This window comes from Xyrauchen texanus, chromosome 26, assembly GCF_025860055.1.
Source record: "Xyrauchen texanus isolate HMW12.3.18 chromosome 26, RBS_HiC_50CHRs, whole genome shotgun sequence".
NCBI classification, from domain to species: domain Eukaryota; kingdom Metazoa; phylum Chordata; class Actinopteri; order Cypriniformes; family Catostomidae; genus Xyrauchen; species Xyrauchen texanus.
The window spans coordinates 34,768,244-34,787,817 of NC_068301.1; the positions used below are offsets into that span (position 1 = coordinate 34,768,244).

Consider the following 19,574-nt stretch of genomic DNA (forward strand, 5'->3'; position numbering starts at 1 on the left):
GGACGATTCACTCTGAGAGCTATTCGCTTCAATTCAATTCAGTTACAGATGAAATGTAATGTGCAGGCAGATACATTCCAGGTTTTAATCGAGCAGGCTCATCAGGGTCATAGAATGAAAAACTGTCTATTAGTAGCATGTGAAGGTGGTAACACAGGATGTGGTAACTGTGAGATCCCTATTCACTTTGGGATAGGAAAAAGGCAATTGGAAGCTACACAGAGATGCCTCCACTTGTCAAGCTTATTCACGAGAATGCAATCACATTTTCATGCAGGACTGTTTGCGGCACGCTGCAAAAGCTAACTTTAAAAAAAATTGTCAATTGTCATTGACCAATCACAGGTGACTGTAATAAACTGATTAGTTCCCATCAGAACAGTCTGAAATCGCCCCTATTATGTGACATTCACTATAAAGAGATTGAATTAAGGAGTGAGTGTTTTCGTTCACAGCTAATGTCTGCATACCAGTCACATTTTTTTAAGCCAAGCAACTTCTATACATAGAATTAGAGTTTAAACTGTTTTATGGAGAAATTATACATTTTATGGAGATACAAAAGCAATATTAACATAATATATATCGTAATCGGGGAAGAAGGCAGCAATAATGAACTTATGTTGGTCAAATGGATGCAAACAGTTTTGAATGACACAGATATCATCCACCCATCCATCCATCCATTTATTTTATCTTATGTAGGTTCACGGGATGAACACGGCTGCATAAACATTCTTTATTTCAAAGTCTGCTTTTTTCCCCTTTAATCTCATGTGCCTTGCTCCATGTCTGTTGCAAGGATGTTTGTGTAATATGAGATGGACACATTGGTTATTAATATATATAAACGTTTTAGGCACCTGTGAAAAATGTTGCATAGTGAGGATGTCTTCAAAAATAATGAAATAAATAGTTTTCATTCTTCACTTTATCAAAGTCCAGTAAACATAAAAAAGCTAAATCAATATTCTGTGTGACCACATTTGCCTTTAAAACAGACCTAATTGGAGATCTTGGAGAACTCTTGGAGAATTCACCACAGTTCTTCTATTCTATCTATTTAGTCTGTCTCAATTGCTTCTGTTTCTCCATGTAATCTCAGACAGACATGATGTTCAGTGGGGGTCTCTGTGGGGAACATGACATCTGTTGCAGGGCTCCCTGTTCTTCTATTCATACTTTTCTATTTGCAAAAGTAATGTCTGTGAGTCTAACATTTATATTTCATATTGACACACTAAAGCTGAAGATATAAATAACCATCTTAAGACAAAGGATTTTGTGAAGCATCTTAAGACTTTTGCACAATACTGTATATTAGTGCTGTCAGTCGATTACGGTTTAACCGTGATTAATCGCAATTAATTGCAATTAATCGCAAATTTTGATATAAATACTTATTTTCTTGTCAAAATGCATTTATTTCCATTTTAGGAAAGAAAACAAAACAATATGTTACAATATAATGCTTTATTAACATATTCCAAACAAAGCCTTCCACAGTATAAAGATAGAAATGCACTAAAATACCACCAATTCAAGTAACATTAAACATTTCCCAAAGTCTAAGTGGAAGGTCTATTGAAAGAACTAGTCCCCAGAAAGAACAATCTCCTAAACTCTCATCCTCCACAATATTAATCTGTCGGTAGACTGGGGTTATCTGCTTTCTAGAGGTGGCGATATGACCAAAATCTTACATCACGATATGAGTAATTTGATATCAAGATATAGTAAATTTTTTTGGAACATTTTTTATATTTGAAATAACCATATTGTACTGCTTATTTTTGGATAATCCAGTCAGTGAATTAAATACTTCCAAATATTTGTATCATTTTCTCTTTATTTGGAACTTGACTACAGTTCAAGTAAAAAAACAACAACACTCAACTTGGTTTTAAATCATTCTTGCCATAATGCTAAATTTCACATTACGCCACATTTCAGTCTATGTTATTGACCAATATTATTATTATTATTATATTCTCAAGAAACTCAAGATCTTCCCAAAGCAGTACAACAAATAAAAATAGACATAAGAACCAACAAATTAAATTCAATGCACATAAACACTTGCAGAAAACATGGGTTTGTAGGTTACATTATTCTGCTCTGTGTTGTCTTTTGTGAACCTACATCACAGATGTCCCACCTGTTTTAATAACAAGCTCCTCTTAATTTTCTTGACTTGTGTGGGAGTGGTCCCATTCTGTGGAGATGGTTTTTCAGGGTTTTTTTCTAAGTAAAAAATGTGATCTCATGTATATCGGGAAGCCTAATGGACTAACGCGTGTATGTGCTCCAGATGCATGTGTCAGATGAGAAGCATATTAAGTTCTTAGGAAGCACCAAACTTGAGATGAATGTCATTGAATTTGCTTTGGTGGCCGCCAAATGTTTTTGTAATGCCATAAAAACTTAGTCTCACATGAAGCCCAGCCCACTGATAGATAAGCCCATGCTGCAATACAGTATATATTTTATATTTAAAAAAGCTATGGTAACTCGGATAACCTCTCTGTACAATTGTAGTGAGCAGATTAGCATCTCAGAATGCACAACACGCTGAACCTTGAGGCAAATCGGTTACAACAACAGAATACAACGTTGGGTTCCACTTCTGTCAGCCAAGAACAGAAAACTGAGGCTGCAGTGGGCACAGACTCACCAAAACTGGACAGTTAAAGACAGGAAAAACATAGCCTGGTCTGATGAATCTGGATTTCTGTTGAGGTACACAAATAGAAGGCCCACTGCAGCCTCAGTTTTTGGTTCTTGGCTGACAGAAGTGGAACCCAATGTGATCTTCTGTTGTTGTAACCGATTTGCCTCAAGGTTCGACTGTTGGTTAACAACTAATAGCTCGCACAACTATTAGAGATGTCAGGCCCAGTCCATAATCTGCCCTTGTATATGAGCATGGAGAATGGTTTTGTGTACAGCTCAAAGTTCCTCAACATTTCAGAAATGGTCCTCCAGAGGTTTTTAGTTCATTAATGGGCATTTAATCCACTTTTTATATTCTTTTGCACTTGCTGATGGTATCTTGGTAGAAGCTGACAATGATCTTCAGACTATATGTGCTCAAATGGCCTTGCAAGTCTGTTTACCTTTTTGGGGTTTAGTGTTTCTGAAGGTCACACTCCACATTGCACTTGTATATTTTTGCCATGCATTTATTTACAATGATTGAGGCTTTATCACTGATAAAACGTTTTGCCAGTGACCTAAATAAGAGATAATGTGAAGAGCTTGTTTTGAATACTACTATTTTCAAGAGTGGAACATTCAGTTTCAGATGTAAATTGAAGTCATTCAATCAATATGTGTTGATTCAACCAGTAAAACAGACCAATTGTATGCATTGTGATTCTTCTATTTCTGGCAGTGTGGTTAAGTCTGTTAGTTTCTTGTGATTAAATACAGCATTTATTAGCACAATGGCTTTTCAAAGCTGAACCTCTCACATGTGCTTTACACTGATGTGGAAGATCGTGGATGTTTTTCTAGGTCACAGAGTGTTTATTTTTGTTGAAATAAAAGGTGTCTGACCAGTTCAAGGTCTGCCACATGTTAATATTCATACTAAGACACAGCAGCTATTATTTTGGGTGAATGCATGACAATACTTCACATAAAAGTGTTTTGTGAGTGATGACCACAGCATATGACTATGGAGGATAGGGATGTAACGATATCAAAATCTCACGGTACGATACAATTTCGATATTGACCTCACGGTACGATATTTATTGCGATTTTGTGGAAAAGCTCACGGTATTGTTAAATAGCTCACGATAGTGTTTGTGATGATAGCGAAAAAATACTGACATTTATTCTGCTTTTGCCAGTCAACAGGCAATTTATTGTTGTATTTATGGATCATGACAACATAAAACGCTGATCACATAGTGCTTTTAAAGTGCAAGTTGTAGTCAGGAACATCAATATTCTGTATAGTAATATTTGGTTGCATAACTGATTCTTCTGTGCAATGTTCAACTTAAGAAGCAACTAGAACAATTGTAAACAATAGGGAATTCCCTTTAAGTGCAAACAAAGATCAAGTTAAGTCAGGTTTATGCGCAAGGCAAATAAAAGCAGCCTGGCAGCCTTAAAACTGGTATTTAGGAACATAACTTGAACTTAAATAAAATAGTCAGTCAAAAAGCCTTTTAAAAAAACACTGACCTATCATTTAGCTTATGTTCACGTTTTTCATCAGAAAGATCAAAATAGTCTATTGTCTGTCCACCACCTTCTCACCTTTTGCGTTTTTTGACACGGCGAAACCAAAATGTTTCCAGACATCTGATTTAAAAGCTGCAGGGGCTGGCACAATCTCAACTTCGGGGTTGTTGTTTTCATCCTTACAAGTATCGCTGTCGGCCCTGCTGGCTTGCTGTGAGCTTGTGTGGACAGCGTGTAGCGTGCAATCCTATTGGCTTAACGGTTGTTGTGACGACGCAGCGCAAAGGATCATGGTCTATGTAGTTAACAATGATTTGTTCCACGGGACTGTGTTTAATCCTCTTGCTTTTTGACGGACACCTGTCCTTTTAATATTGTAACCCAACCACGACGATATCGAGACACGTTTACCACCGCGATAGCGCGATATCGTCAATATCGTTACATCCCTAATGGAGGATAAACCAACCAAACCTTTAGATTTTTACCTGCTGGGTTAAAAAAGACTGACAAAAATTCACAGAGTATCCATAAGGGACCAGATAATCATATGGGTGGGCTCTTTTCACTTTGTCCAGTAAGAAACAATCACTCACAACACCCTAGCAGTCACCTAGCAACCCTTTCGCAACATCCTAGTAACCACATACAACACAAATCTCCACTCTGAACACATTAGCAACTCTGTGGCAATATTCTGGCAACCATCGACAACACCCTAGCCCTAACCTAGTTATCACTCACAACACCCTAGCAACTGCATTGCACATGCTAAACATCACTCCACACATCTTAGCAACTACGTAGTGATGTTTTTGCAACCACCCACAACATCCTAGCAACCTAGCAACAGTTCACAACACCATAGTAACCACATAGTAACACATTAAACACCACTCTGCACACCATAGAAACTCTGTAGCAATGTGTTGGCAATCACCTACAACACCCTAGCAACCACATAACAAACCACCTAGCAACCTCTCACAACACCCTAACAACCACATAGCAACACACTAAGCTGTACTCTGAACACCTTAGCAACTGCAAAGCAACATTCTGGCAACCACCCACAACACCTTAGGAATTGCTAAGCAACTACCGACAACACCCTAAAAGCCGCATAGAAATATGATAGACACCCCTCACGACACCCTAGAAACCGCATAGCAACATGTTATACTCTGAACACCTTAACAACTGCATAGCAATGTTCTGGCAGGCACCCAAAACACCTTAGGAATCGATAAGCAACTGGCAACAACACCCTAGCAACCGCATAGCAATATGCTAGACCCCCCCACACACACACACCTTAGAAACTGCGTAGCAACATTCTCGCAACCACCTAGCAACAGCTCACAATACCACATAATTTAGCAAAACATTAAACACCACTCTGCACACCTTAGAAACTGCGTAGCAACATTTTGGAAATCACATTTACAAAAAATCTAAACCAGTCGCAAATTTGCTGCTCGTTATTTTCAAATGCAAATGAGCTTTTGATTCCCCGCAAATGTTTGCCAGAAGTTTGCGGCTCTTTGCCGGTAGTGGTGAAACTCCAGCAAACCTTGGCAACAATGGACAATTAATATATAATTATGCTAGATACACCTCCACACACCATAGAAACTGCTTAGCAACATTATCGCAACCACCCACAACACCCAAGCAATCGCCTAGCAACAGCTCACAACACCTTAGTGACCACATAGCAACAGATTAAACACCACTCTACACACCTTAGAAACTGCATAGCAACGTTTTGGCAATCACCTACAACACTAGCAGTAACCAAGCAACAGTTCACAACACTCTAGTAACCAAATAGCAACACATTAAACACCACTCTACCCACCTTAGAAGCTGCGAAGTGTAGGGTATTTACATATATCATTTAGAGATGAGGATGGTCAGTTAAAATGGGTATTTTTCACACATTTTACCATCATTATATGTAGGGTATTTTGCACGCATGCTAAATTTAGGAGGGAATTTAGGGTCTCGAAATATGTTAGCTATGAACTACATTACACTGTCCTTATTAGGTCATGAAATGTTTAACAGAATTAGTCTTGTTTGATAACCATTATTTGTCTGAATAAAGTTCTCCACCATTAAACCCATAATACAACGTCTCATTGTATCCGCTTACAATTTCTACTGTAAGGAATTAGCTTTAATATGTGAATTTGTGACAAAGGCAGGCAGAGAATGTGGATCTAAATGCAGCTTTTATTAATAAAAACAGGGAAATCTCAGGACAAAGAAAACCAAAGGAAACCTAGCACAGGGCATGGTAACACATGCAAGAACTAACAAAGGATACAGGGAAACTAAGGGCTTAAATGCACAAAGGAACAAACAAGGGAATGAGGAACACCTGGGGAGACAATCAGGGAAGGAGAAACTAATCAGGGGAAAACCAATCATAAAATGAAACTACAAAGGACTACAAAAACCAAACAGGAAACAGGAACTAATCTAAACTTCAACATAAAAGCACTAAAACAAAAGACAACAGTGAACATGACAGAGCCCCCGCTTCAAGGAGCGGATTCCAGACGCTCCAAAAGCAAAAAAAAAAACAAAAACTAAAACAAATTGTCCAAGGGGGCACAAGGGGCAGACAGGCAGTCCAAGGGGGCACAAGGGGCAAACAGAGCAGTCCACAGGACAGGGACTGGGTCAGGGGGCCTGGGAGGCGGCCACAGGACGGGAACAGGGTCAAAGGGCCTGGGAGGTGGCCACAGGACAGGGACTGGGTCAGGGGGCCTGGGAGGCGGCCACACGATGGGAACAGGGTCAGGGGGCCTGGGAGGCGGCCACAGGACAGGGACTGGGTCAGGGGGCCGGGGAGGAGGCCACAGGACAGGTACCGGGGCCATGGAAGGCAGAGCTGTGGAAGGTGGAGCTCTGGGAGGCCCAGAAGATGGAGCATAGGAAGGTGGAGCTGTGGAAGGCTCTGGTGGTGGAGCCGTGGAAAGCTCTGGGGGCAGAGCCGTGGAGAGCTCAGGGGGCGGAGCCGTGGAATGCAGATTCATGGAAGGCTGTGTGGGCGGAGTGGTGGAAGGCCCGGGAGACGGAGCCATGGAAGGCAGAGCTGTGGAAGGCTCAGGGGGAGGAGCCATGTAAGGCGTGGGTAAGAGAGCCATGGAAGGCAGTGCTGTGGAAGGCGGAGCCCAGGGAGGCCCGGGAGACGGAGCCATGGAAGGCGGAGCCCTGGGAGGATCGGGAGGCAGAGCCCTGGGAGGATCGGGAGTCAGAGCCCTGGGAGGCGGAGCCCTGAGAGTCACGGGAGGCGAAGCCCTGTGAGACTCGGGAGGCGGAGCGCTGGGAGGCTCGGGAGGTGGAGTCCTGGAAGGCGGAGCCCTGGGAGGCTCGGGAGGCGAATTCAGAATTCACCTAAAATTCTAATTCAGTTTTTGCATTCGATTGCAATGTAGTGAAAATCACCCTGGCACCAATTTAAGTTAACCAATTGAATTTAACTGGGGCCTCACACAAGACACCAAAGCATGTGGTGATTTTTGATCACACTTCAGTTGAGGTCTATGTGTTTGTGATTATTAATATCAGACGGCCCCTCCCTCCATCCTCTGGGCACCAGCTGAGTAGTTCCACCTTAACAGTATAAAAATATGATCCAAATGGACAATTCAATAAATTAAAAATATGTAAATTGGAGGAAGAGGGTCATCTGAATAATCTGAAGGACTCGAGGTCAACCTAACCCTTTAGAGCTCTTTTGATCTCTTGGTAGCACCGAGAGGGTTCTTGCAATTATGTCAGTGCAAGATTCATCATCTGGAACACGCAGATGCACGAAACTTGAAGATAGGGTTTGCTCATCAGAGATAAACCTTCCCACTGAAGTTATCTCCCTGGCATAGGCATTCCAATTGTCTCTTGTAGTAAATCTTGGTACTTTGTCAATCTTCTACTGTCTCTCAGATGGACACTGAGAATGTTGGGTGATCTGTTATCCTCTCTCTCAATGACGCAGAGACATGTTGGATGGTTTGGATGTGGCAGTTCGAGAGAGAGAGAGAGAGCCACAGTCAGGGCTGGACTGGCAATCTGGCATACCTGGCATTTTCACGGATGGCTTACGCACTCTGGGGCCGATCAGGGGCGGACTGGCCAGCGGGAGAACCGAGCAGTCCAGGGGGTCAGCCGCGAAACGTGCTGAATCTTTATCCCTCTCCTCGGCTGATTAGCGCTATTGAGGGCTGGGCGTGTGCACTCATGGCACCCACCTTCTCATCACAAGTACATAGGAAGAATAATGTCTTTAAAGTTTTATCTATGCATTGTTCCCTTTCTAAACCTCTTCAAAATACTCTTGGCATTTTTCTGAAGATATAGAGACCAAACATGATATTGAAAGATTAAATATTACGGATGCATTAATTTATACCACCATAGTTCAGTCTGTGTGAATTATTGTGCTAATTGAACAACTGCAATTTACATAAACAGTTCTGTTAACAATCATGTAGTTGATGTGTTGCAGTTGGTGTCCATATTAGGAGTAAAGGTTTGTGTGTAAAGATTTGTCTTTGTGGCTTCATTGCTTCAGCTTTTCCACATAGAAAGTTAATGCTGCTTCGAGAGGTCTTGAAGAATTTTATGGTCTTTATCGCAGTTCTGGTCTTAGGGCAAAGCTTAGGATGGGGGTTTGAGAAGTTGCTAAGAAACCGCTCATGGACCAATGAGAAGTCCAGGGCCATACTTTCTGAAGTATCTGATAGTTGTCTGAGCAGCTTATTTGATGGTTGTGCTTGGCATTTGTTTGTGTTGGTCCTGCCATGATCCAATCAAAATGGAGTCACTCTTCTTTGCCTTGACAGTTAGGGAGGGGCTCTGCCATAAACTTGCTCATGGAATGTCATCTGGTCCAATTGTTCAACACAGTACATTTTTATTTTATATTAGAAAAATATTTGAATTTCTAATTTTAATTTCTAATGTTAAGAATTTTACCATTCTTAACACCTTGTCTGTCAACCAATCACAATCAAGAGCTTCAGTTAATGTTCACATCAACCATCAGAATGGGGAAAAAAATTATCTCAGTGATTTCAAATGTGGCATAATGGTGCCAGATGGGCTGGTTTGAGTATTTCTGTAACTGCTGATCTTCTGGAATTTTCATGCACAGCAGTCTCTAGAATTTACTCAGAATGGTGCAAAAAACAAAGAATGGATGAAAACGCCTTGTTGATGAGAGAGGTCAACAAAGAATGGTCAGACTGGTTCGAACTGACAGAAAGTCTATGGTAACTCAGATAACCACTCTGTACAATTGTAGTGAGCAGAATATCATCTCAGAATTCACAACACGCTGAACCTTGAGGCGGATGGGCTACAACAGCAGAAGACCATGTCGAGGACTTTATTAGGACTAAAGTGTTCCAAAGTACCACAATAAAAATGTTACAGCTCATATACAGTATGTACAGTCAACACACCAAATGGGATTATCCACACAGCCATTATTAGATTTTTTTATGTGGTTGTAATTCATCATAAGACACATTTTTTATGAAACAGACAGCAAAATTGTCACCAAATTACCACAATCACAGTTTACATCTCATAAATGCACAGCCATCACCTATAAAAATGTAATTATCCTGTGCACGCAGCCATGACTGTTTATTAGGTGGATATGCTTGTAATTCGCACAAGCAGATACTCTTAACAGTCTTAACAAAAAGCTTATTTTACACATCCAAATGTTCAAAAAAGTACATAGATTTACAATCATAGAAGTACATAGTACATGAGCTGTAAACTGTACACAGTTTACAGCTCATATACAGCTCATTACAGTCAACACATCAGTAATGTAATCGAAAGCACTCTTTTTTTCATAGTGGATATTGTGACCAACCGAGTGGCCCATTCAACACACACAGCAACGTACACACTTAAATGTGCAAAGCAGTGAGATGCACTAACTTTCAGGAAGTGCATGTCCGTCTCTGCAGTTTAAAGGTGGGAATCAGGGGTCTCCACTGGTCAAATCATGCCTCACACCCTTCTCTGTCTCATAAAGACCTGCTAGGTTGGAATGGATTGAACCGGACGCTCCACATGGTCATACTGTGAAATCATTGGTCTTGGATCAGACACACAGGTCAAAGCCTTCCTTTTAGTTAAACTAGATTGAAGTCAATTGAGTCTTGCAAGAGGATAAATATATTCAGAGATTCCCTGTTGTGTTCTGTTGAGGAAAGACGTTTGGGTTTTGAAGAGCTTTACTCTTGGACTTGTTAGGTAGCTTTTGATGTACAACAAACTTGTCTTACTGTTTCTTAACTAAGAATGAATGGCAGTTGTTTTAGCACCGGATTTACTGAAGGAATCATGCAAATCAGATAATGGCACAAACATCCCCAAAATGTTTGTGATGAATGCACTTTGCACTACGTAATTCTCCATTGTGCAGGGCGATTCTGAAAGTTATGTTGTAGAAGATGCAGCACAATGATCACAACCATTATCTGGCTGACATTACGGGGACTGTATGCAACTGTCCAGACACCTGAATTGGTTCTTTAGAAAACGTTCCTGAAATTGTCACAAAACCCATTGTCACTACTGGAGTTAATTTAGAACTACATTTCTCGTATTACTGTGGATCATTGTCGTTTGTCCACCATGATCCACAACATACACACAACTCTTAAAATAACCTCTCGGATATTTCTGTAGTGTGAGAACTGGTGCAGTAGCTTTGGTAATGATTCACTGATCAACGTGTTTTCATACTTAACAGATGCGTTTTACTTCCAGCACTCCACTTGTATTTAAAGATGTTCTCCATTCTATTTCCTACTGGATCAGTCATATTCTTCTAAAAATACTCCCTGCCATTCCTCTTATTTGCACACACAGACACGTCTGGGGGAGGATAATCTGACTGTGTACGTCAGTATGGGATGCTGTTGATGAGCAAATGTCACTTTTAGCAGCACCTAATGATATGATAACCAAAAAATGACACAACAACACAAAAATGGGAACAATATTTTATAATATATTTGAATGATTTAAATACAGAAAATACAGAATTTTTGACCAGTCCATTGCTAGTGTCCAGTGCTAGCTCCCCCTGACGTCATTTATGTTTGGTTCATTGGCCAGCTGTAATGTAACAGCATGTTTGCTTCATGAGGTTCAGCGCCATTAGATTTGATCCATGCTGTTAATGGCTCACACTGTTTATTCAGAGGGATGACATCACTTCTTAGCAAATTTACATTTGGTGTTTTTTTTCACCCATCTCCACTTTATCTTTCTTTTGCACCATTGGTTCAATCAAGTCCTGTCAAATTATCGTTTTTATGAGTTGACGGACATGAACACCTCCACAAACTTTTAATTATAAGTGGGAAACTCAGGATTTTCTTTGGACCCTGACATTGCAAGTTAAATTAAGAATCGATAAGAGTCCATTTAAGAATCAGTTTACTTGAGGATTTTGAATTTTGACTGTGCAGTTTAAATTGTTTGCATTTTTTGTACTATTAATGAAGATTAATTATAACGCTTTCCAGAAAATAAGACTTATTTAGCTAGTTAATGCAGCAAAAAGCATTTGCAACAAAACTGCATTTCCCATTGTGGCAGGGCAGGACAGGGCCTTAATGCTGCACACCTGACCCCTAATTAGGCTGATCAAGCCCGAGAGGTGTAAAGGTGACCGGAGGCGGCAGTTAGATAGAGAGAGAGAATTATGGGCAGCTGCCCTGTATGTGTTTGTGTGTATTTTTATTTAAGTTAACTATTAAATATTATTTATATTGTTAAGCCGGTTCTCGCCTCCTTCATTCCATTGAACTCTGTTACACCCATCATTAAATGTGGTCGCTCAAAAATGTATATAATTGGTAGATATAGCATTCATTACACACCTAAAGCCTTGCTTTGCACTTCATTTTGTTGCATTGGTGCTAAGAAAGCTTTCTGCCTTCACAAGTAAGGGAAAAAGACAGAAAGAAATGTATGAAAATTACGATCTTTCCTGGAGGACTTGAATGCACCATATGCATTAGTAGTTTTGTTCCAAAACCTGAAACAGGCTGGTCTAGTTAGCTGTTTTAGAAGTTTATACAATGACATAGCTCACTGCTTAACCTCCATCGTACTGATGTAGCTGTGATGTAGCGGTCAGGACATTTGAGGCCGATACCAATCACAGATATTTCTTCATATATACTTCACCAATATTTATTTTAAAGTGCCCTCTGCCACACTTTTACAAGTTATATAATTCAGTTATCTGGTAATATCCCACACTGTAAAATTACATTAAATGTACATTCATTTTTAAAATGCTAACATTTCTTTGAATTAAAAAGAGTTATGAATAGTTATGTTGTAACTATCAAAGATTATTATGACCAGTGTTGGGTGTAATCCAATCACAAAGTAATTAGATACTTATAGTAAGTAATCAAATAACTTGTAATTTTTTTAGACATTTTATAAAAAAAAAGATTACAGTTATTGACTTTCAATTCATTTAATTACTTTCAAGTACATTATAGGTTTAACGGTTACCTTGTCTTGTTTTTTCCATTGCCCTTTGTTTGTCATTTTTGTCACTTTTGTAGTTCCTTAGTTTTCACTTTTGGCACCCTTGTAGCTCCTTAGTCTTGTTTTCCCTCGTGTTCACTGTTCATTGTTTTCACCTGCCCTTGTTAATTTGCCTTTGGTTTCTGTTAATCACCTTGTCATCTAGTTTGTGTTCTGTTTGTTCATTGGCCCCTTTTCCCATGTTTTTGTATTTATATCCTGGTTTTTGGTTCAGTCCTTGTCTGTCGTTGAATGTTGTTGTTAGCCTGGAATGTTTCCCCTGCCCGTGGTTTTCCTCAGTCTTGTGTTTATTTCCCCATTGAGGGTTTTTCCTTTGTTCCCGTATTTTCCGTGTACCTGCCTTGTTTGTTTTGTTATCAATAAAAGTTGAACTGCATTTGGAACCGCATCTCCTCGTCTGCCTTCGCTGCCTCATTCATAACAATAGGGTTATGGTTTATATTATTTATGTATAATACATGGATTATGGCCCCTTAACGAGTGATTGTGAAGGAGAAATGTGAGGTGCTGAGTGTATAACTTCTGCAGTTAATCCAGGAAGAACTTCAAAGTCATTAGTCTTTAATCTAAAAGTTCATAAAAGAGTCACATGGGGTAACCTCCTCATGAGAATGTGGTTCTCGCTCTTGGTGGGGCATGTGGTGAGTTGTGCGTGGATGCCATGGAGAATAGTGTGAAGCCTCCACACGCACTTGTCTCCGCAGTAACGCGCTAAAAAAGCCACTTGATAAGATGTGCGGATTGATGGTCTCAGAAGCGGAGGCAACTGAGCTTCGTCCTCTGCCACCTGGATTGAGGCGAGTCACTACACCACCATGAGGACCTAGAGCGCATTGGGAATTGGGCATTCCAAAATGGGGACAAAATAATAATAATTACAAAATTTAAAAAAAAGGTATTCCACATCTTGTCCACAGCTCTCTTTCAAACAGTGTGCAAATTAAAGATTTGAATCCAAAAATGTACATTTACACATGGCCTACACAGTGCACAACCCCTGTCCAATTAGAGTATATATGTTAATGATTGTGACAAACCATTTTTTAAACGTTATTCTTGACACACTACCCATTTGTGCTGGCATGTCGAGACCACACATTACGAATCTAATGTCAGATAAGAGTCTGCTGTCAAACCCACCACCACCGTCCATTTGTTAGTATTAGTGCTCAATATAAACAGCACATTAACTAAAGGCAGTGGTTTACATTGCAGCTATTTAAAGCACCCAGAGTTATTTTTCGTTTTTTAAATTTGTCAGACGTGCCCTTGAAAAGAAATTAAACAAGAGAAGCATGATTTTATTCAAGGCAGAGAAGTCACGTTTTGCATTATGTGTAGTAACAGTATTTGTGTTAGTGTCAGACGTGTTGAGCTTTGAGTGCTGATATGAGTCACAGCTGCATTCTTCACACTTTAATAGGAAAGATGAAACATTACTATTTTGAGCCGGTTTTCAGTGGGAGTGATGATTTCAATATACCAATGATATTTATAGCTTTGCTTTTGGAAGTGTGTATTTTAGATCATATTTAGGCTGAAGATCATGTCTTTATTCAAGTCATACTAGATGCATGCAGTTTATGTTGTGTTTGCTACAGAAATTCTGAAACAAAACCAAGGTGCTAGTTTTTACATTGGTAATGGTAAGGGTAATTAAGCAAAGCTTTGCAATGCTGAGTACAATGACATCAGAGCACACTTTATATGTATAGTCAGTAGCAGCCCATTATTAAATAGGAAAATGTAAAAAATCTGTTGTTGAAGGAAAATGCATCAAGCGAAAAGGAAGCCAACATAAGGGTTCAAAACTGGTTCTGTTTTGTATTTATTTACCAGAATTATAATTTTTTTACTTTAAATTCCCTTTAGAGTTCCTAACGTGCCATTTTCCACCAATGCAGATGGAACACCATACTAAAATCAAAGTAAGCTCCTAACTACTTAAATGGGGAAATACCGAAATCTTCTAAACGGTTAGTCAAGATTACGATCAAAGAACATATTTCAAATCAGCAGTAAACTCTGACAACACTGGTATCATAAATTGTGCTTCTTAAGCTCAGATCATGCTAAAAATATATATTTTGGTTGGTCCAGCTTGTGTACATTTTCAAGTTGACTGTCAGATTATGTCTATTTTAGCTGTAAAGTGGGACTTCCCATTATACATCCGCCATATTGGGTGTTCCAATTTCTCCCATCCATTTTAATACCAGTGCTCCATCTCGGGCTAAATAGCCTCTGCTAAAATTCTCTTAAAAATGACTCTTGTGAGACAGTTCTTTTAAATCCACAGCGTGAAACATAAGGCGAGACCAGTGTAGTCTGAGTCCAGAACAAATTACTCTAATGAGTCTTTTCTTTTGTGTCCACAAATCAGAACATACAACATGACCAGTGTCGAGAGATTCCCGCACAAATGACTCTTCAAATCTTTTTAGTGGATCAAAAACACTTATACATCAGTTGGAGCAGTTTCTAAATTAATCTAAAGCCCCATTCACACCGCCAGTGGCAACCGAACCATGAAGAAAATGCAACATTGCAACACAATCCCATTAATTGTCAATGAGAGCACAGCGACTTTCGGCAACATGAGTTACCGCAACCATTGGCGAGTTACAACACAAGTTGAGAAAATGTCAGCTTTATGCAAATTGCAAGCGATATTCTGGAGCAACTACCAATGAGAGTGAAGACAGTGAAACTCATGTCACATGTCTGCTGTGAGTGAACATACACTGGAAGACAAAGGCAGTCAAGACGGAGAAGAAGTTAAAAGTTTCTGTGAGTGATTGAATGTGCACACATAGCTATATAGGGCTCTGCTGATACAGGAATTTCAGTTCCTCTTCTGCACTCTGGCTGTGAAGCTCAATAAATATCAAGTCTGTTGCACCCTGGCTCCTGGCTCCTGGCTCATCATTCCTTGCTCCTGAAACACCTGATACAACACAATGGATGCGTGCAATCATCATTTGAAGTCCATTTGTGATTAAAACACTGAATCCAGCAGAAAACTTTTTGGATTCTCTCGACCGCCCTCGACACTTTCTCCGCACCGTTGTCAATCCCACAATCCACTTTGAGAGCGTGGCACTCAACTTCCGTAGAAATTAATTGAAAACACTCACTCACCTTCACTCACAACTAGCAGCTGTATAGTGCATCCGGAAAGTATTCACAGTGCTTCACTTTTTCCACATTTTGTTATGTTACAGCCTTATTCCAAAATGGATTCAATTAATTATTTTCCTAAAAATCCTACAAACAATACCCCATAATGACAACTTGAAAAGTTTTTTTGAAATCTTTGCAAATTTATTAAAAATAAAAAATGAAAAAAATCACATGTACATAATTATTCACAGCCTTTGCCATTAATCTCCAAATTGAGCTCAGGTGCATCCTGTTTCCACTGATCATCCTTGAGATGTTTCTACAACTTGATAGGAGTCCACCTGTGGTAAATTCAGTTGATTGGACATGATTTGGAAAGGCACACACCTGTCTATATAAGGTCCCACAGTTAACAGTGCATGTCAGAGCAAAAACCAAGCCATGAAGTCCAAGGAATTGTCTGTAGACCTCAGAGACAGGATTGTATTGAGGCACAGATCTGGGGAAGGGTACAATATGATTTCTGCAGCACTGAAGGTCCCAATGAGCACAGTGGCCTCCATTATCCGTAAATGGAAGAAGTTTGGAACCACCAGGACTCTTCCTAGAGCTGGCCGCCCGGCCAAACTGAGCGATTGGGGGAGAAGGGCCTTAGTCAGGGACGTGACCAAGAACCTGATGGTCACTCTGACAGAGCTGCAACGTTTCTCTATAGAGTGAGGAGAACCTTCCAGAAGAACAACCATCTCTGCAGCACTCCACCAATCAGGCCTGTATGGTAGAGTGGCCAGACGGAAGCCACTCCTCAGTAAAAGGCACATGACAACCCGCCTGGAGTTTGCCAAAAGGCACCCTAAGGAAACTCAGACCGTAAGAAACAACATGTTATGGTCTGATGAAACAAAGATTGAACTCTTTGGCCTGAATAGCAAGCGTCATATTTGAAGGAAACCAGGCACCGCTCCTCACCTGGCCAATACCATCCCTACAGTGAAGCATGGTGGTGGCAGCATCATGCTGTGGGGATGTTTTTCAGCAACAGGAACTGGGGGACTAGTCAGGATTGAGGGAAAGATGAATGCAGCAATGTACAGTGACATCCTTGATGAAAACCTGCTCCAGAGCACTCTGGACCTCAGACTGGGTTGATGGTTCATCTTCAAACAGGACAACGACCCTAAGCACACAGCCAAGATAACAAAGGAGTGGCTACAGGACAACTCAGTGAATGTCCTTGAGTGGCCCAGCCAGAGCCCAGACTTGAACCAGATTGAACATCTCTGGAGAGATCTGAAAATGGCTGTGATCCCCATCCAACCTGATGGAGCTTGAGAGGTCCTGCAAAGAAGAATGGGAGAAACTGCCCAAAAATAGGTGTGACAAGCTTGTACACACAAAAAGACTTGAGGCTGTAATTGGTCCCAAAGGTGCATCAACGAAGTATTGAGCAAAGGCTGTGAATACTTATGTACATGTGATTTTTTTTCATTTTTATTTGTAATAAATTTGCAAAGATTTCAAACAAACTTCTTTCACATTCTCATTATGGGGTATTGTTTGTAGAATTTTGAGGAAAATAATGAATTTAATCAATTTTGGAATAAGGCTGTAACATAACAAAATGTGGAAAAAGTGAAGCGCTGTGAAAACTTTCCGGATGCACTGTACATCATCGCACCATTAGCTTGGTAATTACTAGCCAATCACATGTAAGCCATTGTTTTATACGTCTGCTCACAATCACATTGCTGTTTCAGTGTGCAAACACGGCAACCTCCTAGGAGTCCCTACATGGGGGTAGGCTACTTGCCACTGCCTCCTATCTTTGGCAGGATATGACGGTTCTTAGTACAACTACTTCGGACCACCAGACGGGGCTTACACCAAAGAGCGTTTTATATTCATCAAATAAATGTAATCATGAGTGTGATAATGTTTTTTTTTTTTTATCACACTCAGTTGCATATCATCACAAACGCTGATTAAAATCCATAATGATTCTGTCATTCTGCAGAAATAATGTTTATGCAAGAAATGATGGTTTACACTTACAGGTTTGGTGCATTTTAAAATATAATCTTGTGAAAGCCAACCAAACCATGAAGAAAATGCAACGGTCTGAAAACGCCCCACATCACTCTGTTGCAATTACAGTTTTACTCATGTTGTTATTTTGTCAGAGAGAGATAGTTGCGGTGAGTGGTTATGTATGTCACCCCTCCGCCATTTTTAACCAGCAAGTGTGTCATACCCCTGACTGAAGAGAGCGAAATCTCAGCAAAACAGTCTGCATGTGTGACACCCTTCACCAAAACCAGTTGTTTTGAGTCTGCTAGTGTAGAGCCAGCTTTACTGACTGGTTGTTCATATGACATTGTGTATTTAAAGATACACATGAGTTTGTTGTAATCAATGGAAAGTTAATAAAATATGTTATCACATTATTTGTTGGTTTATAATTTGTATTTAATATATAGTCAGTTATTGGATTGCATTTTTGCCTCAAAGTCTGTGTAAACACATTTTACAAGAGTTGTGTTCAATTTATTTCTGATTTGTTATATCTGCTCTGTCGAAATCTAAATGCAGTAAGAATCACTTTTCTTATTCAAAATATATCTTCTTCAGAAGTGATAAAAGAATCATAAGTGTAACCTTTAATGAATTGGAATCATTAGGAAGAACCGGAATTGGAACCGGAATCGTTAAATTCCTCACAATTCTCATCCCTAGCCAACATACAGGATCCCACTGTGTGCCAGTGAGGATGAGTGTCTGTAGTGTTTGATGAAGCTGCAGTTGAATGGCAATTCGTGTGCATGTGTTTTTATGTGTTGCATCTGTACACAGCCATATCTCCAGGCAGAGCTCTGACTTGAGTGCGCTCTCAGTTTCTCTTGCTCTGATTGGCCACATCATCTGTGAGCCACGCGCACATGCTACCATCCCCCTCCCGTCCCTCTCTAAGAGAGGTAGTGCGCTGCAGAGGAGACAGCCAGTCTCAGACAGTCATATCCACACACACAACCTAACAAGACCCGCAGCTGCAGGTACCGCCGATAAAGAAGCTCTGGACACCTGTTTCTTCAAAACCATCTCTGATCTATTGTTTTGTGGAAAGGAAAGACCACTTCTACCACCCCTATCCGGTGTAGTTAGAGGTGTCTAAACGTGTTGAGGAGATAAAATGGGCAGACAAGGGCAGGATGGCAGTGCCGCTGTTCCTGGCATGCGCATGCAGCGCTCGCAGAGCCGCCTCAGCCTGTCTGCGTCCTTCGAGGCGCTGGCTGTCTACTTCCCCTGCATGAACTCCTTTGACAAGGGAGACGCAGGTAAGAATGAAGACATACAGACATGACATATCCGGTCCTGTTCTTTTGAAACCTTTCTCAGCTGTGTTTCCCAAAAGCATCATAAGCCATTGGCGCCAATGGTCTCTACGATCAACTTAAGCTTGCAATGCTTTGGGGAAACGCAGCCCTGGTTAATACAGGTAAAGTGGGACACTTACTGTAAGCTTAATAATCTTTATAATTATGTGTATATTCTTCTATGACTTCTATGAAAATCAGCAATAAGTTCATTTTAAACAAGTATTGGATTACAGTGACGAAACAAAACCAAAGGCAAATGATCAGAAA

The 19,574-nt window shown here is 40.2% G+C and overlaps 1 protein-coding gene across 3 annotated transcripts in view; it reads left to right on the forward strand.

Moving 5' to 3' along the window:
- Window positions 1–19,574, forward strand: part of rims2b (regulating synaptic membrane exocytosis 2b) — a 207,412-nt gene that overhangs the window by 176,026 nt on the left and 11,812 nt on the right. Inside the window, exon 1 of one of the 3 annotated variants that reach the window (XM_052092885.1) lies at window positions 19,053–19,265. The exons of the other annotated variants lie outside the window; for them this stretch is intronic. Coding sequence (XP_051948845.1) covers window positions 19,121–19,265 — 145 coding nt within the window. The 5' untranslated portion in view covers window positions 19,053–19,120. Of the gene's footprint in view, window positions 1–19,052; window positions 19,266–19,574 lie in introns of those variants that run through there. 3 annotated transcript variants of the gene reach the window in all.